The sequence below is a fragment of the Periophthalmus magnuspinnatus genome, chromosome 7 (assembly GCF_009829125.3).
Source record: "Periophthalmus magnuspinnatus isolate fPerMag1 chromosome 7, fPerMag1.2.pri, whole genome shotgun sequence".
NCBI classification, from domain to species: domain Eukaryota; kingdom Metazoa; phylum Chordata; class Actinopteri; order Gobiiformes; family Gobiidae; genus Periophthalmus; species Periophthalmus magnuspinnatus.
Genome location: NC_047132.1, coordinates 30346714 through 30372670, shown reverse-complemented (window position 1 = coordinate 30372670; position 25957 = coordinate 30346714). Strand labels below are relative to the sequence as shown.

At 38.7% G+C, this 25957-nt stretch overlaps 2 protein-coding genes across 2 annotated transcripts; one reads left to right on the top strand and one right to left on the bottom strand.

The window, feature by feature from the left end:
- Window positions 1–1258: 1258 nt before the first annotated feature.
- On the bottom strand, window positions 1259–25920 carry ppih (peptidylprolyl isomerase H (cyclophilin H)). Its single transcript, XM_033970072.2, has 9 exons — window positions 25730–25920; window positions 13249–13313; window positions 6224–6247; window positions 5710–5754; window positions 3915–3957; window positions 3103–3195; window positions 2747–2834; window positions 2618–2658; window positions 1259–1559 (listed from the first exon to the last, which is right to left on the bottom strand). The coding sequence occupies exons 1-9, from the start codon at window positions 25793–25795 to the stop codon at window positions 1491–1493; spliced, it is 534 nt and encodes a 177-aa protein (XP_033825963.1). The 5' UTR covers window positions 25796–25920; the 3' UTR covers window positions 1259–1490.
- On the top strand, window positions 20737–24346 carry si:dkeyp-100a1.6 (probable G-protein coupled receptor 160). Its single transcript, XM_033970067.2, has 2 exons — window positions 20737–20915; window positions 22811–24346. Exon 2 carries the CDS (start codon window positions 22823–22825, stop codon window positions 23879–23881), a length of 1059 nt encoding a protein of 352 aa, XP_033825958.1. The 5' UTR covers window positions 20737–20915; window positions 22811–22822; the 3' UTR covers window positions 23882–24346.
- Window positions 25921–25957: the final 37 nt, after the last annotated feature.

Genomic DNA, 25957 nt, shown 5'->3' with positions numbered 1-25957 from the left:
TGGCTTAACTTTCCATGTTAGTATGTAGAAATGCTTAGAAGTTGCCTTCTTTGCAGGACAAACAAGCTGTGGAGTGACATTGAACTTGTTTTTATGCAGCCTACAAGTGACTTAACCTATAGCCCATCAATGTAAACCTATATTAAAACACACTTCTCACTTGCAAGCATTAATCTCACTACCTTTCTGGTGTTTACATAAATATAAACATACCTTTTGAGCTATTCTTGTTTTATTACACCCCTCTGTATAGCTAAATGCATTCATAAACTTGACATTACAATTAGCAAAGATGGGGGGAAATGCTTCCAAGTTGAAAATGTTCAGGGCAGTTAAGTGGTTAAAAGAATCCACCATTGTGTGAAGTGTGAAACTCCAGTCGTAGTATCCGAGAACAGACAGACCCAGACCGAGACGCACCCCCCACAGCCCCCTCCTATTGTCATGGTAATGTCCCACAGGCTGATGTGTGAACGCTCGCTGTAAATGGCCAAACCTGCTTTCTCACACAAAGATGGGCTTTAGCTTTGACCCTAGAAAGCCTCCCTGCAAAGTAACCCCCTCCTTATTTCCAGAGTGAAGAAAAAAAAAAACAAGTAAAAACCCTCTTCCTGCTTCCATAAGAACAGTCTACATTTGAAAGGAGCCTTTTGTGGCCAGGGAACGGGGACGAGGAGTGCGTGGTGGGGGAGGGGATCTGGATGGCCGGGATAAGAGGAGGCAGCCATAAGTTCAGCAGAGGATTGCCTGGCACCGAATGGGAGCTGTGTGGACTCCCATGGCATTCGGGAGTGTTTCCCCTCACCACAGCGCACTGACGGGGAAGAAGACCAATAATTATCCACCATGGCTTCCCCTGTACATCTGCAGCAACCCTGAAAGCTTTATCCAATCTCTTCAGACTCATTTCTAAGCTGTAATCATCTGCCAAGGCCTTAACATTGCTCTGGGAACACAGTGTTTTTATATTGTGAGACTGTAAAGAAAGTGTACAGAGCTTTACTAATGGAAGGCACAGATTGAAAAGAGTAATTTTGCTTCAGGTACACGGTGTTCAAAAAGACGGATACATACTTTTATATATTTGATTTCATTTCATTAAAAAATAGGCAATGATATTTCTAAAACCTTTCACAGCGCACACTTATTACTTAATATATTTATTTAATAAGAAATTAGTCTGAATTTCACATTTGATTATTTTGTTTACGCAAAAACACCCCAGACAAATTATTATAAAAATGTAAAACAATTTATTCTCAACATAATAACTATGCATTTAGGTTTAATGTCACAATCCGGAAGTGTGAAAATGCTCAGGGTTTTTCTTGATCGACATTGGAAAAGAATTCAAGGTTCAGTCCACCAAAATTACAATGAGAGTTCATATAAATGTTTAACTTTATAACGGGTGAGGTAAAGGAGCCATAAAACCATAAGAATCTTCTGAGAATAACAGGTGAAAGTGATTACAGTGGTTTGGTCTGTGCTCACATCTCTCCACACTGAGCGATGACTATGGGGAGCTTGGGCTTGTTGTTTGGTCCAGTAGGAACATTCTGCAAAAACACACACAGGTTAAATACACTGCCTGGGCAAAAAAAAAAAAGTCTCCACCTGGATTTAACTAAGCAAATAGGTATGAGCCTATAGGTACGAGTCAGGTCTAGGTTCAGCAACAGTCAAGTGCTCAAAGAATGAGGTCAGCTGACACCTGAATATACTGAATGACCAGGTTATTCCATCAATGGATTTTTTCTTCCCTGATGGCACGAGCATATTCCAAAATGACAATGCCAGGATTCATCGGGCTCAAATTGTGAAAGAGAGGATCAGGAGCATGAGACATCATTTTCACACATGGATTGTCCACCACAGAGTCCAGACCTTAACCCCATTGAGAATCTTTGGGATGAGCTGGAGAAGCTTTGTGCAGCGTCAGACTCGACCAGCATCAATGCAACATATTGGTGGAAAATGTATGCAACACTAGAGAAATAAATATTGTGATGTTGCAGAAGCGAAATTGAAACAATGCCACAGTGGATGCGTGTTGTAATCAAAGCTAAAGTGGTCCAATGAAATATTAGAGTGTGTGACCCTTTTTTTTTTTTTTTGATGGTGACTTTTTTTTTTGCCAGGCAGTGTACATTTCATAACATGACTGCCAAACTACTTGACCTGGCAAATCTAGAATGATATCGGTCTGTATTTTTAGACAGATGGACATCAGTCTGGTCTCAATGTCCTCCGCTGCGTCTCAAACCCGGTCAAACAGATCAGTTTTTTTTGACATGTGAAATAAAACCACCTATGATTTACAACTAAAATCAAATCTATCTCACCACAGATTAACAGTTTAGCACTTCGCTCATCGATTATGCAGAAATCAGACATGTTTTTCAGACCCTTGAGATATTTTTTTTGTTTATTTTTTCTAAAACGGCAAACCATGCGTGTCCCTGATTGGCTACTCCACCTGTCAATCACACCCATTTGAAAACGAGAGGAATTCACCGCTGACCAGACTCTCATATTCACAAAGTATTGAAGAAGTGTGTATTCTGGATCCCAGGCAACCAAACTACACTTATGCTAATGTAAAATATGAATATACCTCAATTTTCCTCATTATTAGGAGTCCATCAACCACTTTTCCTGCAACGATTAGAAAAAATAGTTAGTTTGTATTTTAATAAACCACCTTAAAATAGTAAATAATAATAATTTAAAAAGTGAATCCTACCAAATACAACATGCTTCCCGTCTAGCCAGTCACATTTGGTGCAGGTGATAAAAAACTGGCAGCCGTTTGTTCCAGGACCACTGTTGGCCTAAGGGACAACACAAACTTTATCTTATTCAGTTATGACAGGATCTGCAGCTGTAATCACTTCCTTTGGTCAACAGAGGAGCGGTTCTTTAGATATTTGCATGTGTTTGACCAACTCACGATCTGACGGATAATAAATGTTTCACTGAATTAGCAAAGCAATAAACCAATTCATACAGTGTTTGACTTGCGGCTCAATATATATTTTAGCTCGTACAGTACAGGTGCCTAGCTCATTTATTTAGTTGAGTTTATTTGAAGAAACAAACCATGGAGAGCAGCCCGGGTGCAGAGTGCTTCAGTTTGAAGTTTTCATCAGCAAAAGCACCTCTGTAGATACTGCAAGTGCCTCTCCCGTCTCCCTTTAGAGAAGAAAAGAAGAAAATGTGTGCTGTAATTCCTGTAATCACCACTAGAGGGTATGAGTAAAGCATGTTGAAGTGATCATCCAGAACACAACCAGTGAACGATAAGATAAAGTAGATACATGATTCAACTAGAGTCTGTCGTGTCCTTGATCTGTACTCATGTGATAAAAAGTAGCTAGCATTTCAACGTAAAACAAAACTCAGGACTTTCATCTGAAAACCAGTCATCACTCACCTTATCTTCACACTCACGCTGATAAAAGCCCTTCATCTAGACAACGATATTGCCATTCTAATCTTACATCAACCTATAGATAACTTCATTTCCAAAGTAATTTTAGCATTTCATCTGATTTCCCTTCAAACCGTGCCTTGTCTTACGCTGTATAGATGCAGTTTACAGTTATAAATATCCATTTTTCGTTTATAGCAAAGCATGTTATGAAGCTAAATTACTCCCTGATTGTGGGAAAGATCGACTGGTGTGGGCAGAGTTGTGTTTTAGTTTTAGTTTTTCCTCGAGTGATGCAGAAAACGAGGAGCCACTGTCTGTGTTACCGTACATTACTTTTCTGTTCCACTTTGGGGCTGCATCTGTACTCTATATATTGCTAATTCGATATCCGTTTTATACCGTTTGAATCGCTGTCGTTTCACAGCAGGAACACACACTCACTACAAATACGCACTTTGACACAAGGCTCCAAACTTACATTTACAAAATCTCCCCCTTGTATCATGAAATCTTTGATGACTCTGCAAAGACAAGCACAAACAGTATTTAGTCAGGTCTGAACAAATAACAGGGCAGTAATACATCCAATCCTGGCTTTATGTGTGTATTTTCTTTTCCTTTCCATGTTTTTGGGAATGTTATGGGTTTTATTACAGTAGTACAGCAGTTCACGGTAACAGGGCTGTGAAAGAAATGGATAAATAGATGAAAAACCACATTCCAACTAGTAAAAAAAAGATAATATGAGCAGGTATTGATACTTAAACATACGCAAAACTGAAGTTGGACCTGCCACAAGTTTTCAAAAAGTCCTAATCTATGTCAGAAATACTACAGACCACACGTTTATTTGGTAGAAACTGTTTTAATTTGTGTTGTGTGTGTTTGTGTTGACAATCACAAAAATCAAAGAGTGCTTTTTATTATTATCGTGGTGTCAAAATCTGTTCCTTAGTGTCAAAGTTTTTCATTTTAGTATCGTGACAACACTACACAGGAGAACCAGTCAATACTTTTTCACTATTACAATAAAAGTTGGCCGCACAGACTGTGACGTCACCCACAGCGTTTAGCTCCAGGATAAATAAAGAGCCGAGTTCCATATTTGGAATTCCGACCTTGAGTATCATAGTGACGAAAGAGCCAATCCAGAGCGAGGCTGATGAAGGTAACGCCCCTTCCCTCCTGCACTAATGTTTTAGAACGGAATGGGGGCTTAGCAACAGTGTCAACGACCTCAGGGAGAGAAGGCGCCTGATTTGTCTGTTATTAATGTTTGTATCTTGATTTACAGACACAATAGCGAAATAAAAACCCCAGGATCATGTAGAGCGGGTTAATATGAACATGGAGTCGATGGAGCCGGAAGTGCGCCCATGATCAAATCCTAATTGGAACACGGCGGCTAGCAGGTTAGCTACGTCCATTTATATACAGTAGTCCCTCGCTATATCGCGGTTCACCTTTCATGGATTTTTTTAGTGCAGTTTTTCATGCTTTTTTACATCGTATGAGCGTGCATTGTGTTGTGCGTCCTGATTGGCTGTTGGACTGTAGACCATTGTCCATCAGTCTCCTCCGTGCCGTGTCTCCTGTACAGTACAGAATGTGTTCAGACAAATTTATACAAATGTTTGATCGACACTACAGCGGAGCGGCGCCAGGACGAAGTGGCGCAGTCAGAGGAATTGTGAAATATGCATCACTATTAATTATTTCTTATGTGTCCAAACTTGTTACAGTATTTCTAAAAGCTATCATTTTTATTTACAGTATAGGAAAACGTTTATATTTTTATTTCTCAAACAATTGGACTGAAAACAGGTCTTGATCTTTGGTTTCATTCTATAATATTATGGGTGGCCAACATTGAAAACCCCATTAATCCTCCAAGCCCATATGCCACATGTGTCAAACTCAAGGCCCATGGGTCAAATGCGGCCCGCCACGTCATTTTATGTGGGCCGCGACAAAATAAATTAAAAAGTATGACTGCGTTAAAATGTCAGTTTTTCAGGAAATACAGAGTTAAACAGCCATTTTTTCATGCCTATGCAAATCCTTATGAAATATTTGTAACTTCAGTAAGTAATAAATATAGAAACGGTTAATTAACAAGATTAAAACGTAGTGACATTTATCGTACAGTTACATCCGGCCCTTTGAGAGCAACCATTTTATTGATGTGGCCCTTGGTGAAAATGTATTTGATTGTATTTCTGTGACAAGCACTCAAAAGTAAACAGTTTAAAGCACAATATGTTTCTTTTTACCTGTGAAAAGTGCATCCTTTATATCCAATGGGCACGCCGTCTTTCCTGTATAACACACATTACACATTGTTAAAAAATAAATCCTGATGGTTGTGTGTATTCTCGTTTTGTTTTCAGTTTACTCCATGAAAATATATGTTCTGTTGTGTGTAGAGCGAATGTGCTTTGTTTTAAACCAGAATAAATGTGGTATATGTTTCATGATGGTAAATATTTATTATTAGCACCTCCATCTCTAAGATACAATCATTTATTAACTCAGTGTGTGTGCTCTTCATTATGAAACAGCTGGGAGACAATCAAAAAACAAACAGTAGCAGTATGAAGTCCTCAAGTTTAAGTCCTGAACGAGTCCAGGTGGCAAAGTCAGTAGTGATTCAAAGGTCAATCATAATCATTGATGACATTTGAGTTAATACAATACAACATGGTGGTGGTGAGATTTCGATTTCAACTGAAAAAAAAACTCACTGAAGTCCAAGTTCAAAGTTAATGTTTTTTCAAATACTCATACCTGAACTCGCCGGTGCAGAATTGCCTGTAAAAAGATAAGAGTATTATTATCTCCGTAAATCATCTGTTTATCAAAGTTTATTTTCCGCTTTACTTCCTTTTATTTTGACTTCTCCGTTTTGTGTTTCAGGATTTATATTGTGATAAAATGTGATGCAACAAACATCCCGACAAAACCCACAATGTCGATGAAACGTTCTGCACCGACAAAGGCGCCTACGAAGGTTTGAACTTTGTGTTTAAACGAGAGAAATTTGAGAAAATGTTAATGCCTGTGTGAGAAAAGTGCATAAAGTGTGTGGTGAGGGGTTTTACAGCTGCAAAACAGAGAATAAAGTAAAAAATAAAGCTGATACTTAGCGGATTTTGCCTAATATGGGTTATTTTTAAAACATAACTCGGAGATGAACAAGGGACCACTGTACTTCAAGTTTACTATTTTATTTCCTGGTTGTACAGCCCTGTTACTTATCAACCATAAAGTTAACAAGTGCCAAAATAAATGAAAATTAAAGTGGTATTGACTGAACAAATAAAAATTGACGACAACACCTTTAGTTTGTTAAATAAAGGTTTAAAGAAGACGACCTATGCGCTTGTGTTTGCTGTGCAGTTAGAATCCATTATGTTTTAATTTGCACATAAAACAACTTAAAAAAACAAAACAAGTCCGTTGTCTTCCATGTTACACAACTGCAGTTTCCGCTAAACGAGTTATTTTACTGAAGTGGGAAGACTCTGCATCTCCCTCCCACGCAAAACAGATAAAAAACATAATGTCTTGTACGGATTTGGAAAAAATTAGATATACATTTGCGGATCAGGAACAAAATTTGATAAACTGTGGCGCCTTTTCTTCGATTTCTTTGCGAAACCTTCAACTACTGCTGCAATTAAAGACTCAAAATATGAACAAATCACTCTACAGGTTTGCAAAATGGAGCTCCAGAAACAAATGAATATGTGCTGTCCCTTTACAAATAAATAAAATAATAAAACTGTTTCAAACCAGAATAAATGTGGTAAATATTTGGTGGTGGGGTGGTAAATATTTATTACACTGGGTTACAAAAAAAACATTTTTGAAAGTTGTCTGTGTTTTTTCAACTGAATTGACCATTTAGCACTGCTGAATCCAAAAATGATATCCACTTTTCTCAGTCAGGTCAGGTTTTTATGCTAATTTGATTTTTTGCAAAATTCAGGACATGAACTTCTGTTTCTATGAGCCCCTTGAATGCTCAGCAGCAGGGATGTCTCTCTTTAGAGTCCAACAGTAATCAGCCATCATGACTGCATCCCAGCGTCCCTGATACCTGGTCTCCCTCCAAACCATGGGAATTCCAAACTTTAGACAACTCTTCTCGCCTTTAGTTCACTGACGCAGATACTCGGTGCATGACTTACATACCATGTGTGGTGCCCAAGCTTCATCCTGGTCACCAAGTTTAATCCCAAAATACCGGTAAGCATGGTAAGCACGCTTTATGAAACTTGTGACTTGATTCCTGTTAGGAACATTGGTGTATTCACCGCAGATGTAGCAGAATATGTCAGGCTTATTTTTGCAAGATCTTCTAGTCAAAGCCATTTCATTCACTTGTAATATAAAAAAAAAACAATTACTCATAAGTTGGCACATGAAAATCTTCAGAATTTGTTTATAGCGAGAAATAACAGAATTTTGCATCATATGATGTGAAAATACTCACACATGTAAACAAAATCGTCCAAAAACAAATGTGTAGCTTAGTTCAGAACGTTGACCTGATTGAGCAAAACCAATGTGATTTTTGGATTCAGCACATCAAAATGATCCTAAATCAGATAAAAAATCTTAGACAATAAATTTAGTGTTGACCAGTGTTATCAGAAGAATCAGAATCACTTTTATTGATCCCCGAAGGGAAATTCTAATTTATTAGTACCTCCACCTTTGAAATACAATACTTTATTAACTCAGTGTGTGTGCTCTTCATTATTAAACAGCTGGGAGACAATCAGAAAGCAAACAGTGGCAGCATGGTCACTGTTGGGAACCGAAAGTACATTTTTCATTCAGAGATTCAACGAAAAATTCAAATATTAAATGGTCCTAGATTACGCAAAGCTGACTCTTGTGATCTTTAAGCCCTGTTATGTGGGTTTTGTTTCATTCACACATGTTTGAGTAACTCTTTATTATTAGTCTGTACATCTCCAAAGCTCAAGATACTCTGTTCCACCTTATGATGTCATGAAGTGGTAGTTTTCATGTTAACTGCAATGTTTTTTTTACCTTTTGCGCAGCACAGATGGGTAATTCCAGGGCTGAAATCATTCAAATGATTCTAGTGTAGGTGCGTGGAGCTTAAAACACAGTGGATTTATTATTTATTTATTACCTCATGACATCACAAGGTGGAACATTACGTCTAACTACCGAACAGTCAGTGGGTGAACTTCCCCTCTGGTTATAAACAGCTGTAAACTGTCAAATGAGGGAAAGTTCTATCTAGAGTTAGTGCCGAGTAAAAGGCAAAAAGGTGAGATTCGATATGTCGTTAAGAGTAAAAACGGGCTGAACTTTTCTCATGACGGAGAGAATATTCAAAAGGAGCAGCGCACTTCTGTCAAGTCTAAGAATGGAGATGTTATGTAAGAGCAAAATGCATGAAGGGAAATGTAAAAATGTACGTCATGTCAACACTACGATGGCACTGAAATGATTCAAATCTCCAACATTTAACTTTGTGAGTGAATTAGAGAAGTAAAATAATTCACTGTTTAGCGTGAAGAACTGTGGTATCATGTAAAAAAAAGCTGATTTATAACAGAAAATTGTGCTTAAGTTCAGAGTGCGCTTAACATCTGAGCCTTTTGTAAACACCGTCAACAAGAAAATGACTTTAATCCACTCATTTTTAGATTTATTTGATTTTTTATGTTTTCTTTCTCTCTCTTTTTTATGTTTTGTGTTTCAGCCTCATCAGTTTAATGACGCACATGTCCTAAGAAAAGTCCAGCTGGTACCAAAATCCTTCCTCAATTGTTATTGGAAAGAAGAAACACAATTCTTCCAGGAATTCCCCAAATTTGAACGAGCTCTTTTAAAAACAAAATGAAGGCTTTATCAAATCCAAACTGACTTGACCCTCATTGTCCTGCCGTTTAATACTTTTTTTTTTCTTTAGTTACAGGCGATGCTGCATAATTTCTCCTCTTTTTCTTTACATTCTCCTTGGACATAATCACAAAAACAGCACTAACAACTAACTAAATGTTTGTTTAAGAACTGCAACGTCACCAAAGGGTTCTCCTACAGCAGCTCTGAACAAAATTGACACACAAACACACACGTACGGTCTTCTCGACTTCTTCTGGACAGAACCAGACCTGCATCATTAAAAACATCCTCCTGTTTCACAACTGTAACTGGAGGAAAACTTGAGGAAAGTCCAGCCATTCACTTCTTTTCATGCGACTCAAAAGAACCGGACCCGTTCCTCACGTCCCCAAAAAACAGCCCTGAAGATTGACACATGGACGGAAACACGACTCTAGAGATGCCGGACTGCGAGAAACTACAGACATGTGTGGTCAGAGGGAGGATAAAGAGACAGAGGAAAGGTTTAACTGAACAGCGCCACCATCTTGTTAAACCAGCCTTCATCTTGTGGCAAATCTTTGGATATGGACAAACTGAACTGAACGCAACAATGCTGTTTAAAAGTGAACTGCTGAATTTACCTCCACCTCAGTCAACAAACAAATAGCACTTCCATCTACCACAACAATGAACACTTCTCTGCACGTTCTGTTTGTGACGAAGTCTGATTAATGACCAATCAAAAGGGGAACTGTGTGTATGTGCATTCGTATTGATAAGAAAATACTCTTATCATATGTCTTTGTGTAAAAGCGTTTAGTCTCTGTCAGTCTGTCAGACCCAGAGCTCTGTACCAATCTCCAGTAAAGCCTTTGTTGTTTTACTCGTCTTAACATGTGACTCAGCAGATGTGACACTGCTTTTGCAATGTAATGATGTTTGTTTATTCTGGAGTAAATACTGAGAGCTCAGGTGCTCTGGGGAAGTGACGCTCTGAGGGGGAAACTGAGGAGAGACTTGTTTGGGACCCTGGAAGGCGCCCGGTCTGTGGCCTGGGCCCTGTTCTGTCCATATCTGTTCTAACAAATAAACCTTTTTGTATTTCATAGCTCACCAGGCTTCGGAAATGGATCGTTATTCATCAAAAATTATGAATTACATAAAGTGGCAGCTACATTTTACCTTTAGTTCAGTAAAGATGGGCTGAAATTATCCAAATGATTCTAGTAAAAGTGTATGAAGTTTAAAAACACACAAATCACAAGGTGGAACAGAGTATTTTCAGTTTGAGAGAAGAACTCCACCTAAATATGCAGGGTATGTGCCTTAAACATGTGAATGAAACAAAACACAACTAAAGGTCTGTTTGTGATGAGGAAACGACATTAGAACAGATCAGAAAATATCATAATATGGGCCCTTTAAAAGTGTTTCCCTGTTGGTTTATTGTGAAATTTAGACCTCAGGACACATGAGTGATCTCTTGTCGGCTACACGTGGCGTCGCAGTGATGATAAGCAAATCTTTACTGTGAAACGTGAGTGCACAGTTCTGAAAATCCCTACATTTGCATATTTGTCACATATTAAAAATCTAAGATAAACTGTCTAAACCAGACGTGGAGAGACTTATCCATGCATTTGTCTCCAGTAGGTTAGACAACTGTAACATCCTGACAGAACAGGACATCCAGAACAGGACATCCAGAACACTGCTGCTCGGGTCCTGACTACAACCAGGAAGTACTTCACACATGTGTCCTGTGGCTCAGGTCTGTGGCTCCTGTGGCTCAGAGACTTTAAAGCAGCTCAGTGTGAACAAGTCTCTCCATGGACCAGCACCAAAGAACATCTCCCACATGAGCCACATGAACCATCTCACATGAGGAGGACTAAACCAGGACTAAACCAGGACTAAACCAGGACTGAACCAGGACTGAACCAGGGCTAAACCAGGGCTAAACCAGGACTAAACCAGGACTAAACTGGGGCCAAATCGGGACAAAACTGGGACGAAACCGAGACTAAACCAGGGCTAAACCAGGACTACACCAGGACTAAACCAGGACTAAACCAGGTCCAAACTAGGTATAACCAGGACTTAACCAGGACTAAACCAGGACTAAACCAGGACTAAACAAGGACTAAACCAGGACTAAACAAGGACTAAACCAGGACTAAACCAGGACTACACCAGGTCCAAACTAGGTATAACCAGGACTTAACCAGGACTAAACCAGACCTAAACCAGGACTAAACAAGACCTAAACCAGGACTAAACCAGGACTAAACTGGGGCCAAATCGGGACAAAACTGGGACGAAACCGAGACTAAACCAGGGCTAAACCGGGGCTAAGCCAGGACTACACCAGGACTACACCAGGACTAAACCAGGTCCAAACTAGGTATAACCAGGACTTAACCAGGACTAAACCAGGACTGCACCAGACCTAAACCAGGACTAAACAAGAACTAAACCAGGACTAAACCAGGACTAAACTGGGGCCAAATCGGGACAAAACTGGGACGAAACCGAGACTAAACCAGGGCTAAACCGGGGCTAAGCCAGGACTACACCAGGACTACACCAGGACTACACCAGGACTACACCAGGACTACACCAGGACTAAACCAGGTCCAAACTAGGTATAACCAGGACTTAACCAGGACTAAACCAGGACTAAACCAGGACTAAACAAGGACTAAACCAGGACTAAACAAGGACTAAACCAGGACTAAACAAGGACTAAACCAGGACTACACCAGAACTAAACCAGGACTAAACAAGGACTAAACCAGGTCCAAACTAGGTATAACCAGGACTTAACCAGGACTAAACCAGGACTACACCAGACCTAAACCAGGACTAAAAAAGAACTAAACCAGGACTACACCAGGACTAAACCAGGTCCAAACTAGGTATAACCAGGACTTAACCAGGACTAAACCAGGACTACACCAGGACTAAACATGGGGAATCAGCATTTCAGTTTTCTGCAGATAAAACCTGGAACAGTCTTCCTAAAGATGTGAGACAGGCTCAAAAGGTTGTGTTTATCTGTGCATGTGACTGAAAGGGTTTTATTCTGCCTCTTCTCTTTTAATGTCAATCTTATTATGATTAGTTGATGTCTTTCTTTGAATTACTTGTGCTGTACAAATACACGTCCCCGCCTTTAAAATTAAAATAATTTGTGTCAATTCATACAAAGCCAAACAGCCAACAGTCAGACGAAGCAAAAGTCAAGTGTGACAAACGTGACTGATCTATGAAATTTATCTGAAACTGAATTAACCTTTACACATGATTTTACAGGATTATATGACTTTAAATTTCCCATTAGATCTACAGTGTTTCCATGAATCAGTCAATGCTTTAGGGCGAGTCTGGTTTGGACAAACGTTCTTTCTATAACATACTATTGTAATTCCGGCATGAAAAAGTAGCTGCTATGAACTTAAATAACGCAGGTGTTGGGGTTTTAAATTCCTGTATTAGAAGGTCAAGCAAAGTCCACATACCAGGGCTGAACAAAAATATAAAATCAAATGCAAAAATATAAAATGTTTGATGTTATATTTTATGTAAATTGTAGGAGTAAGCACGCAAATAAAAAATAAATATAGTGAGTACAGTTTTTACAGTTTGTAATGTATACTAGTTGATCACAGAAGTAATTTATTGTGTTTACTCGACAATTAATACAGTCTAGAACAAAATTACAGTCTATAAAATGTTTATAATAGGCTTTGGGCTGGGTCTAATAATTGATATAAAACATGTCATTTAAAGGAGGGTTCACAAGTATAGGTTTCCTTTATGATCTCTTCTGGGAGAGTTGCATTCAGAATGTCAAACGCTTTTGTATGGACTAGGTGTTGCCAATCCAAGTACTAAGAAATGGCATTGTAAGGCTGGCCATGTGAGAAACGTGTCACCTGAAATTTTCTGCCGTCTTTGGGACCACGTCTGCAAACAGCTCAATCTTCATCCGGCCCACATCCTGGTGAAAGAACAGATACACACCGAGTTAGACACAGTTTATTTTGATTATTATAAAGTAGGGCCTATAAAAGAACACACATTTAAAACAAAGATTACATGCAGATTAATTAATTAATTTATTTTTGAGGAAGAAAAAACAGACATCCAGGGCTGTATCTTGTCCCCGGTCTTAATGCAATAGTAGTATTAGTGAGTTAATCCTGTGGTTGTGAGGTGTGGAGCTGTAAAAGTAGTGTGTGTTCTGCCAAAATATCACATGGAGGAAACAAAGTGAGGGCGTGGGGCATTCTGTGTACTGACAAAACCAACAAATAGAAATTAGTTCACAGAAAAACATGAAACAAATTATAACTTTGCACTAAAAGTCTTACAGTGGTTGGAATCATTTGGAAAACCAAAAACAATGTGTTCCGTGTTAATGATAAAATCTCTGATGTACTCTATAATTCTGTAGGTATGCCCAAGGGCTCCACCCTCAGTCCTCTATTATTTAGTCTATTAATGATTTGCATGTTGCATGCTCTACAGCCTCATGTCAATTATACGCTGATGATACCATAGTGTATGTCTGTGCAAAAACAACACACCAGGCTGCAAAAACAACAGGCTGCAAAAACAAAACACGCAAAAACAACACACCAGGCTACATCTCAATGTCACTAAAACTATGTGCATGTTTTTCTCTAAATCTGCAAATAGAGAGAGGGATCCAGTTGTTATGGTGGATGGGCAAGCCCTACAAGTGGTACAAGAATACAAGTATTTAGGTGTCACAATGGACTCTCAATTATCATTTAAAAAGCATATCAAAAATGTGAGAAATAAAATAAAATTTAATTTGGTCAACTTCAAACACATTAGAGGAAATTTAACTACAGAGGCCTCAAAACTATCTGAATGCCACTATTCTGTCTCATATAAATTACTGTTTGACGAGCTGGAGCCAGGCAAACAAGAGCACACTGCTGCCTATAGAGTCTGAAAACACTAGATCAAAAATCAAACTCCTATCATCACTGTAAAATATTGAGGAAATATAACTTTTTAAATTGGGAAAATGTAATTATTTATTCAGACATTGTTCTGGTCTATAAAACCCTTCATGGTCCCATTAAAAGAGTTCATACAGTTGAATTTAAACACAAACACTCGAGCATCAAGCAGAGGAGACTGTCCAAATTAAGTTTTTCTAAATGGAATTTTACAGTCGGCTTTTTCAGTTTGCGCCGCTCATTCCTGGAATCCGGTCCACACAGAAATAAGGAATATGACTTCTATCCATAGTTTTAGTAGATCTGTGAAGCGGTGGCTTCTGGACAATCAGACATGTGAACATAACTAATCTGTTTGTGTTTTTGCATCACAGCAAATGTCTGTCTTGTTGAGTGACTGTGAATTATGTTTATTGTTGTTCATGTATGTGCTGTGCTTTTAGCATGTTCTAACTTTACTAATATGTCTCCAGTATTATTCACTGATTTTTAATGTGCTTTGTCATGTGTGATGGACTGAATGTTTTCTGTGCCTATGTCCTTTTTTTGTCTTGCCATCAACCTGCCAATGGGACTACGGATGAAAATTTGCCTGCATGGCTAACTCTGGCACTTTTACATGCTGTACTAACACATGTTGATCAATGTGCACTGTCCCATGTTTAATAAATAAACATAAACAAAAAAACATAGGCATAGACTCTGATTTGGAAATGTATTTGGATGATAAATGCAGTACATTAAAGGGCAGGTATCGGGTTTGATTCTTAATTCTAGTAAAATGAAATGACAGAATATGATATTATGAACATATTAACAACTAAAGCATAACTTAACATTCAATTTACATTTAGGGTTGCCATCTCAGATAAAAACTTGTCTATATGATTGGTGTATATAGGCTATTTAAAAACAAAACTAAAGACTGTATCGCCTCAGAGCTGCTCCACGGTTTATTTTGATCTGGATCGATACAAAGTCTTTAAAATACAAACAGTTTGCAGCCGAGTGTGAAGGAGGAGCTGAGTCGAAAGGCAAAGTTCTCAATTTACCAGTCAAACTATGTTCTTCACCTATGGTCATGAGCTCTGGGTAATGACTGAAAGGACAATACTGCGGATACAAGCGCCCGAAGTGGGTTTCCTCCGCAGGGTGTATGGGCGCTTCCTTAGAGATAGAGTGAAGAGCTAAGTCACAGAGGAAGAGCTCGGAGTACAGCCACTGCTCCTCCACATCAAGAGGACCCATCTGTTCCGGATGCCCCCTGAACGCCTTCCTGGGGAGGTGTTTCGGGCAGTGGGAGGTGGACCCGGTGAAGACCCAGGATCCCTCGGGTGGCCTGGGAATGGCCTTGGGGTCCCACTGGAGGAGCTCGAGGACGTGGTGAGTAAAGTCTAGACCTGGCTCCGGATAAGCAGAAGAAAATGGATGCATGTTTACAGACCTCTCCTAAAGTGTCTTCTTAAAGTTAGTTGCAAGTATCAGCCATCAGAACCGTAGACAACTCTGAATGGAGCTGAGGAAGGGGGATGCACCTCAGACGGGGGACGGTGCACAGGATCAGGCGCACACTTTGACTGACAGCTCAGGGGTGTAACAGCAGAGTGGAGGAGATGCACGTCTCACATGTGCTGCTCTCTTGGCTGCAGCGGTCAGCAGAGTTTTGAACAGCGGCTCAAGAGACATAAAGCTGCTCTGTTACAGACACCTGCACCTCCTTTTATATCTCTTGGATGCTGTGCCATGGGGCCAGAGCACACACACAAATCTCTGATCAAATCTCATAATAAATCTATTTAAAATGCGCTTACAAAAGGAAATGTGGTCGGTGTTGTTTTTGTCAGTCATGTGAAACGCAGGCCGATTTACAAGGTTTTCTCGTTTTTCTGTCAGTTGTCAGTGAGTCAAAGCGCTCACACCTCTTTTGGCTGTGTGGTAAGCCAATAATTGTAGACTTTATCCACACTGGCAGTGAATTGAAATGCCAAAATGGTCAAAGATTTAGTTCAGGGTTAACATCGTTTAAGTAGCGGGAGCCCGACCTGGACACGCCCCCTCATTAACGCTACTGCGCGATTAAAGCTGGGAGCAAGACACGGCCCCCAATGTTCAAACACAAAAATGCAATTAAATGTAAAGTTAATGAGTGAATAAATCTGAAAGTCTAATTGGAAAGTGGATAAATGGTTATATTGTAAAAAGTCGTTTAGGCAAACTCTCTAACGGTTCCAATTGCCACGGGTTACCACTTAACTACTTTGAGGTCGTCATTTGGAGCCAATAAGGTGTCGACCTACATTATGTGTTTCATCCTTAAAACTGAGCGTCTTTGACCATTTCACGCTTTCTTTTTTGGTTTCTGTTTCTGTTTCTGCTTGTTAAAATGAGATTGTGAGGTTTAAGTAACACAAGGAGGGAGGTGCCAATTACAGTCTGTTACATTGGTGTGGTTTGTATAAATAGTAAAGAAACTTATCAACTGATAATGCAAAAATAGTTAACAGTAAGGCAGTGGCAGTTAGTTCACATAAGGTACACGTTTTAATACAAATTTAATACAGACTTTTTGGTTAAAGCGCCCATTTTGTTGCTGTTACCTCCTCAAAAACACACCTGGAGTTGTGTTTTGTTTCATTCACACATGTTTGAGTAACACTTTAGTATTAGTCTGTACATCTCCAACGCCCAGAATGCTTTGCTCCACGTTGTGATGTCATGAAGTGCTAGTTTCAAATCAACAACTACTTTTTACCTTTTTAGTCCAGTAAAGATTTGCACCTCCAGTGTGGAAATCATCCAAATAATTCTAGTGAAGGTGTAAGTATTTAAAAACACTGTATAACCACATCATGACATCACAAGGTGGAACAGTGTGTTTTCTGTTTGAAAGAAGAAAAACTCAGCCTAAATATGCAGGATTTGTGTGTTAAACATGAATGAAACAAAAAAACACAACTCCAGATCTGATTGTGATCAGAAAACAGCGTAATACGGGCGCTTTAACCAAAAAGTCTATATTAAATTTGTATTAAAACATGTACCTTATGTGAACTAACTGCCACTGCCTTACTGTTAACTATTTTTGCATTATCAGTTGATAAGTTTGTTTGCTGTTTGTACAAACCACACCAATGTGACTGTGATTGATACCTCCCTCCTTGTGTTACAGAAACTACACTTCACCGATAGCCACACATTACTAACACTTTTTTTTGTTACGGTAATCACTATATCAACCTATCGTTATAAATATATATTATAAATCATTTTTGTGGGGACTTAGTGAGACATTTTTGGTCATTTTTTTTCTGCAACATGATAAGATTTGAGCTGTAGAGGCTTGAACTATGAACTAAAACGGCACAATCTAATTACTTAACTGTTGCATTCTGCTGTATTTAACAAGATTTAACAATACTGTACATTTAGAGTACTTAAAAATGGACCCCAGTAAGAATAATTATTGCTGCAGTAATAATAATAATATAATAAAAAAAAATATATATATAATAATGGGGATTCAGAGTAAAGAATAAATAGAGACAGTTACATACAGAGTAGGCCTGTCACGATAAGAATATACTGTTACTGAGGAATATCACGATAAACGATAATATTGAAACTACTTAAGTCACTGAAACGATTAAAATAAAGCAGGATAATCCCAGTAAACTATTTTAAAATAGACAATATCATTAAAAGGCTGACTTGCAACACGTAAATAGCAGAAGGAAGCAATTACTGGCCATAGAAATCACTTATTCAACCCTCTACAGCTCAAATCTTATCTTATTACAGCAAAAATCCTACAACTTTTGCGAAGAAAATGTACCTGTGATAAACTCTGAGCCCCAAAATTTATCATTTAGTACATGAAAGCTGGAATAATATATCGATACAGTGCAAAGTAAGCAAAATGAGCAAAATAACTAGCGATTATGTCACGATAATTATTAAAGTTGGTGACCGTCCAATATGAAAATGACTGATATTCAAGTTTATTTCTATAGCACATTTAAACAACCTCAGCTGAGCAAAGTGGTTCACATAAAAGCCCATAAAAAACAGATAAGATATACATAGATAAGATACAGGAAAAGAACAATAAAACAGTCCAGCTGGTGTTAAATGCCAGGAAGAAGAGGTGGGTTTTCAGTCTGGTCTTAAGCTGCATTAAAGACTCACTTTTTTTTCCACGATTACAGCAAATGTCCCACAGATGATTATCGTCGACCTTTTTTATCATGATAAACCATATTATTGCTTATCGTGCCATTCCTTGCACAGACAATAAAAATATAATGACATAATAATAAAAGTCCCTCAGGCGTCCAAGTCTGATTCATAGTAAAAGAAAATTCAAATCTGTCACTGAACAAAATGTTGTAGGAGTGAAGAGGTTTTGCTACAAACTGAAACTTTAAACGAGGGGTGTTTTTAGTTTCAGTGTCGTTCGCTCCTCTCGTCCGACAGATATAAGGCAGTGTCCAGCAGTGATCTGACCAGAACTGAAGAAGCGGCTTGGACGAGCAGCGAAACGTCTTCACTCCTACAACGATTTGTCCAATTACAGATTTGAATTTTTCTTTTACTATGTTTGTGTAACGATACAGCCATATAACGCTTTCCTATTTCAATTTTGACTTTTGACAGATGGAACAATATTTTTGGAGGTCAATATTTATCACGGAGACTTTCTTTTTTTTGCAATATGATGATATATATAATATGATGAGGTTGAATAAATAACTTCAATCCATTTTCTTCCGCTCCTCCGGGTCCAGGTCACAGGGGCAGCAGTGTAAGCAGGGACTCCCAGACTTCTAACACCCCAGACACTTCCTCCAGCTCCTCGGGGCAAGGCGTTCCCAGGCCAGCCGAGAGACATAGTCCCCCCGACGAGTCCAGGGTCCCCTTCCAGTGGGACATGCCCGAAACACTTCCCTAGGGAGACGTCCAACGGAGCCACCTCAACTCGCTACCCCCGACGTGGAGGAGCAGTGGGTCTACTCTGAGCTCCTCCCGTGTGACTGAGCTGCTCATCATCTCTAACTGAGCGCCCAGTCACCCTGAGAAAGAAACTCAATAAATCTCAATCTCAATAAATAACTTCGACGACTCATTACAGATACAAACGTTTACTTTTACTCGTTTTTCATTCTGTTATTTAGTCATTTCAGCTCATTTTTTTTAATATATATTGTACATTTAGTATCGTTTTTGGGGGGGATAATTCTGTTTAATGGTTTCGTTTTAGTATTATCATTTATCGTCTACATTTACTTCAGCTAAATATCTCACTTCAAAATGTGTTCTTGTGACAGGCCTACAGACAGAGAACAAAGAATGGGGCCGTGCAAAAAAATACCGGTTAACGATACTGATAGTGGAACCGATATATCGCCCGCCGCCATTATATCATCACATTACAGACATTTGACAGTATTCGATGCAAAACATTCTGTTAACAAAAGGTCACGTCCACTTGTGTTGTGTGGACGGCTCTCTCCGGGCACAATATGACCGTTCTTCCTCCACATCTCAGTTGACACAATTTTCATTATCATCGCATAGGGGCCCTTTTGTGTAGCTGCAGATAGCCAGCGGTCAAAGTATACATTGTTTGAGGGATTGTAAAAGGGTTGATATCATAAAGCGGGACATTATGGTGACTTGTAAAACCATATCACGTCGATGAAGGCTTTTTAAACATGGTAAAGACCTCCTACTTTCTACAGTCTGGTGTTTGTACTCGCGGACGACAATGTTGAGTTGTGTGAAGCCGCACGGTTTGTTCCTCTGACATCATAGCTCTGAAAGACACTCGCTCGAGGATGAATTCGCGAGTTACTGGTTTTTTGAGAAGTCTGACAGGTAGGACAACTTACCCCTGCTTTTAACACTTGCTTTTATGCATGCGAACAATTCTTCTTGAAAAGCTTGTTCAACAACAACAACAATTTCAAAAGAAGCTGAAGTTAGGCCAATGTTGGATTGAATACAGTATCATTTATGTGTTTGATTTGATGTTGCATGTTCAGGCTTAGAAGATTTGACAGAAATGCAAGACTTTAGACACAGTAGAGTGAGATAAAGGAAAAAGGGATACATCGTACTCTTAAAAATGTAAAAATAAAGCAACAAAAGCCTTTATAACAAGCCAAGTCATTACTTTACCCACTGCCAAACAGCTCCTAACTTCTTTAACACTTCACAAACCTATTTCACTGTTTCACTTTAAGGAAAACAAGTATTACCGGTATGTAAGTAGGTTCCTTTGGGTGTAAAAACTAGTAAAACACAGGTGTGCAGTGCTCCTGTGCCTTAAGGGTTAACACATACAGACATACTGCTGCTAACCGTTTTAACAGCCCCATAAGAGACACAAAAAACTCACATAGGTTTCTAGAAATAAAGGTGTGGCCATTTCATTGTTTGCACGGGCTCTAGGAAAGAGAGGCGGGGCAGGAGAGTGACTGAAAGGCTCTTGGTGCACCTGACACAGACAAAAACCGATACAGCTGAGAGGCAGCAGAGCATGTAGCAACTCCAAGGAGGACACCAGACAAACTGCAGTAAAGGGGACGCAGAGACATCACCAAACGCAAGTACGGGCTTTTAAACTTGTTCATTTACTTACTCCATTTACCAACGTCTGATATGAACAACGACAAACCAAGGGCAAAACGGAATCATTCTAAGACAAAATTATTTAGAAAAATGCAAAAAACATTAAACTTTCTTGGTTGCATCTAGGTATGTCCGAATAATTACTATATCGAGCAGTTTTTGCAATAAAATGATACTTATGACTTATTTTTTGTATTCTACCAATACAAAAGGAGTAGTTCTTGCAAAACGAATACTTTCCACTTACTTTTGTTTATGTAGAAATGTAAAAATAAGAGCGATTCTTGCCATAAAAGAATACTTCCCACTTTGGTATATGTAGAAATGTAAAAAAAATTATAAAAAAAAAAAAGAAAAAGTGTTTTAATCTCCAGAATGTATGCATAAATGTGAAAATGCATTTATTTATTTACAATTTTATATTTTGAAGCACATTCGGACATTCTGCTCCAATTCTGGGCATCATCATTTACCAAAACATTTTCTGAAGCGTTGAAATGTTTTATTGCGACAGGCCTATAATTTGCACGACAGCTGGGCTCAAATTCGCACATTTCGACTTGAACAAATATTCACATCTTTAACATTAGAGACCCCGTTTAAATAATGCAGGCAACTTTTCCAAAAGGCAGTTGTTCCGTGAATGTAATCTGAGCAAGCCATCTCAGAAACCGAGATAATGTATCTTTGCTGAGAAACTGTGAAAGAGTGAATAATGCAAATAGGTGTAAGTCATATTTGAGCACAGCAAATGGGTGAAACGTAAACAAGAATCTTAGGTTAGGTATTGACTTATGATTGTAGACAAAATGATTAGTTTTCTACATTAAACAGAAAAGCCTGGAAAGACAACGCATGAATAAACTCCTTTCTATTGGTAAAAAAAGGTCTGGCAAAAAGCACATTTATAACAAAAAAAGCGCGTGTATGATTTTATTTATGTATGTAATAAATGTGGATGCACCGATCTCGAACAAATAGTCCAGAAATCAGTCGATATCCTCGCTGGACATAAGAACTGACACCATGAACACTATTTGTGAGACTTTTTAGGCCAACTACAACTCGTAATGTTTTAGAATCGTAATTTTTATCTATACAAAGTTATCTGTGTAATCCCTCAGTCGTCCAAGTCTGATCCAATGACAGATTTTCTTTTTCTTTTGCGATTTATACAAAGTTGTAAGAGAGTTAAGACAAAACTGATCCAAACTGGTCCAAATGTAGCAGTTATTTTACTTGTTTTAAGGAAATAATTCTGTTTTTAGTCTCTGCTGATACATGATATTAGCTGATATCAGTGCAGATACTTAAGGCTAAAGTATCAGGATCAGTATCAGAACTGAAAAAGCTATAATTGCTATGTACAAGGTCACTCCCTCATTGTTATTGTTTGGCGCAATTAATCAGATTCCTAATAAATCATTATAATAAGTTTTTCCAGTGACTGTATTGTTCAGACTTTTGCGGCAGCTGGTTTCAAATTTCGCGACTTTTCAAACAGGTTTATATGTTATCACGTGTATTTTCTTTTGTTGCAACGTATATGACACGTGAAAGTCTGTGAAAATATGTGAAAATACTGAAACAACAGTGACAGTCCATAGAATGAATCAGTGCCACTCAGAATCAGGGACGTCAAGATCATTTGGTAAACTGATAATTGTGATAATTCAGGTCAAAAAATAATCAGAACTAAAAAAAATATATATATCATTTCAAATTAATACACCAAAAGATTAAACCTAAACGTAAAGTGTGTTTTTTTCCCATCTGGCCGTTAACGTCACTAACTACGTCTTCATAAAACTAATATCAGATATCGTCAAAATAGTCAAATAATAGACATTCTTCTTTCGTTTCTTTTTGACAGACCTGATAACATATGGAACATTTCAGCTCATCTATGCTGGCCATCATGGAGCAGACAGACAACATGCACGACTGTTACATGGACAACACCAGACAATTCATCCTGTTGATGCTTTTCAAAGTATTCTTGAACGGAGGTGCGCTATACCTCTGCTGCTTCAAACCACTGTGGTCTTTTTTCAACATTTGCAGTATCTCTTTTGCTTTGGTCGACCTCAGCATGACCGCTTTCATGACCACAACACTTTGGATGGATGTCCAATCGTCCCACGTGGCCATGTGCTACATAATGGCAAACTTCTCTGCCGCGTATTCTGCTCTCCCTGTACCCGTGTTATGCCTGGGGATTTTGGACTATTACCTTGAAGACACATGCGCTGGTAGGAAATACATAAGATTAACCAGAAACATAGTCTTGGTGATCTTGATGTGGTTATTTGCTGGATGTTACGCTCTTGAAACAGCGAATGCCACACTGCTTTCACAAACAAGAAATATACGATATGTAGTTTGTGAAATCAAAGAATCAAGAACTGTTGGATATTTCACAGTTGCGTTAACAGCTGTCATGTGTATCGCTCTGCTGCCATATATGACACTGATACCAAAATGGGTGAAGGAGGCAGAGCGGATTTCCGAAGAAAGAGAAGAGATAGCGGAGGCAAGGATAAGGGATTTAAAGATAGATATGACAACAGAAGAAGATACAAAATTCCCGATAAAGGAATTTACTATGCCACGTCCGCCAATGCACCTAAGCCTACTCATTTGTTTTGGAGTATTTTGGATGCCATACCTCGCCGTGACCACAATTTGTGTCACGTTGGAGTTTGGGATCCCTGCTTACATAAGTGTAAATCTCCTTTGGGTGCAGTGTGTCAACAGTCTGCTGGAAGGGGTGGTGTTTTGGCTAAGGAGTGGAACGGTGGGGACCTACATCAGTCAATATGAAAATATCTGCTTATGGCAGGCCTACTGGGACCTGAGCGCTGACACAAACGATGAGCAGCTACTACCTGTGCACAAGTTTAACCCATCAAATGCAAAGAGAGACATGGCATTTTATGTTTGAAGAAAAGCAACAGCATTGAATCTTTGACTTTTCTCTGCAAAATTAAGCAAATTTTGCAGTTCACTTTGTAAAATATGCAAAGAGGACACTGCATTCCAGGAATCACAAAGGACCAGGATGTTTTAAAGCTTTCTGAAAACTCATTTGACACACATTTGAAAGCTGAGGGAAGTAAGCTGCTGTTCCAGGTGACAGAAGTCTCCATTTCAATATTCAAACTGGGCTGTGGAGTGTAAAATGGACAGGGTGTGTGTTTGTCAGATTCAGCACAGCAAAAAGTCTCTATGAAATGCATAGGTCTCTGTGTGTGAATTATGGGGATGTCAAAACGGGAGAGAAGACAAAAGTGTCACTGAAACTCCTATGACTTCAACTAATAATAACCTACATTTTTAGGGCTGCTGAAGGTTTATTTTCTCTAAATGACTATACTATTGTTTTTCTACAAAACAAAATTTGTGATGTTACATGTGATGAATAAATATCCTTAATATATTTAACCTGCGTCTTTTACTTGTGTCTTTTATGAACATACCACCATTAACATTTTAACTGGTTTGGCAGCAAAGTGTTAGTAAAGAATGAAGACAACATTTTACATATAGGGGACATAATGACTGACGAGACAGAATGTACAGAATGCTAAAGTCGTTCAGGTTGACAAGAAATTCATATCAGGTGTAGGCAATATGGTGATAAAAATCTAATTGTGATCTCATCCCTGACAATCTGTTATTTTGGTGATTCAGTGCTTATTTTGTGCAGCTCTAGGCTCGAATGCACATTCATCATAAGAGGTTTAGGTATGCACTGGTGGTAGGCTACTACATAGTAACTCACTTACTCCCAAAATGCATTTAATGAAGTGATAATGATTCAGTGGATCTTCCTCAGATCAAATAGAGTCTTCTCCATCTACTCCTCCTATTCGTCAACTTCCCTGAGGCTCTGAATTAACCAATCAATTAACCAATCAGAGTGAAGTATGAACTCCTAGAACAAGCAGATGGCTTTATTTACCACTTAAAGGCTTTATAACTTAACTCTAAATTATAAAAATATCAAGTCTACATAAATGTGGTAAAATGAGGCATCCACAGCCAGTCCCCTGTTCGCACAAAAATGTTGCTTGGAGAAGTGCATTTAGGATTAGATCTAAGATTTGTGTTCAGTGTGCACATTTCAAAGATCCTGAGGAGGCATAAACATTTGAGAGAAGAATGAAATATGAACTGAATGGCCTAGTTTTGATCTGACCTGCGGCAAACATTTTACAATAGCCCAACTTTCAGCTTCCCGTTTATAGGCGAAATTTTGAAGCCCCTTCAAATGTGAATTGTTGATTACTATGAAACCAGTTCTAGCTTTGAAACACATGGACAGGAAAGTGTCAGTTTTGCACAGAACAGCGCCTCCTGCTGGATACTGAACTTATCTTTTATTTCAGAATTATTAGCACGATTAGATATTTAAGAATAACTAATACAAAAATGCCTTTATTCAATTGATCCTTACGCTTATAAAATTTAAATGTTTAGATGGGCACTGGCACAAAACAGTACTGAGAAGTTTATCAATATCAATAAGTTTTTACCACTGACAGTTTCATTCAGACTTTTGTGGCAGCTGGTTTCAAATTACGCGATTTTTCAAACAGGTTTAAAATGTATTATCGTGTGTTTGTCCTTTTTTGCAATGTATATGTCACGTTTTGTTGTTCCGTTGCTTCTAAAGTGACAGAAATGCCTTAAATGCGTGAGTCCGTTTAGTGTTGTGTGCGTAGCTTTGGCTGTTAGCATTAGCCGGTGTTAGCATTAGCCGGTGTTAGCTCCGCGCTGTTTCACTCACCTGACCTCCGATTGTGATGTCGAAGAAAACGATCGGGTTGCTGGCGTTTGAAGGATGAACAGACATTTTAACTGCAGAATTTCTAGCCAAAAGTAACAGATTTTAAACAAGAAACTATTCAACTTCACACGCTGTTATTTTGAGTGGGACGCGTTCGCTCAAACTCGTACGGTGGCTCGCGTGTCAATCTACGGGAACCAAACAGGCACAAACTAGAAAGATCGCGAA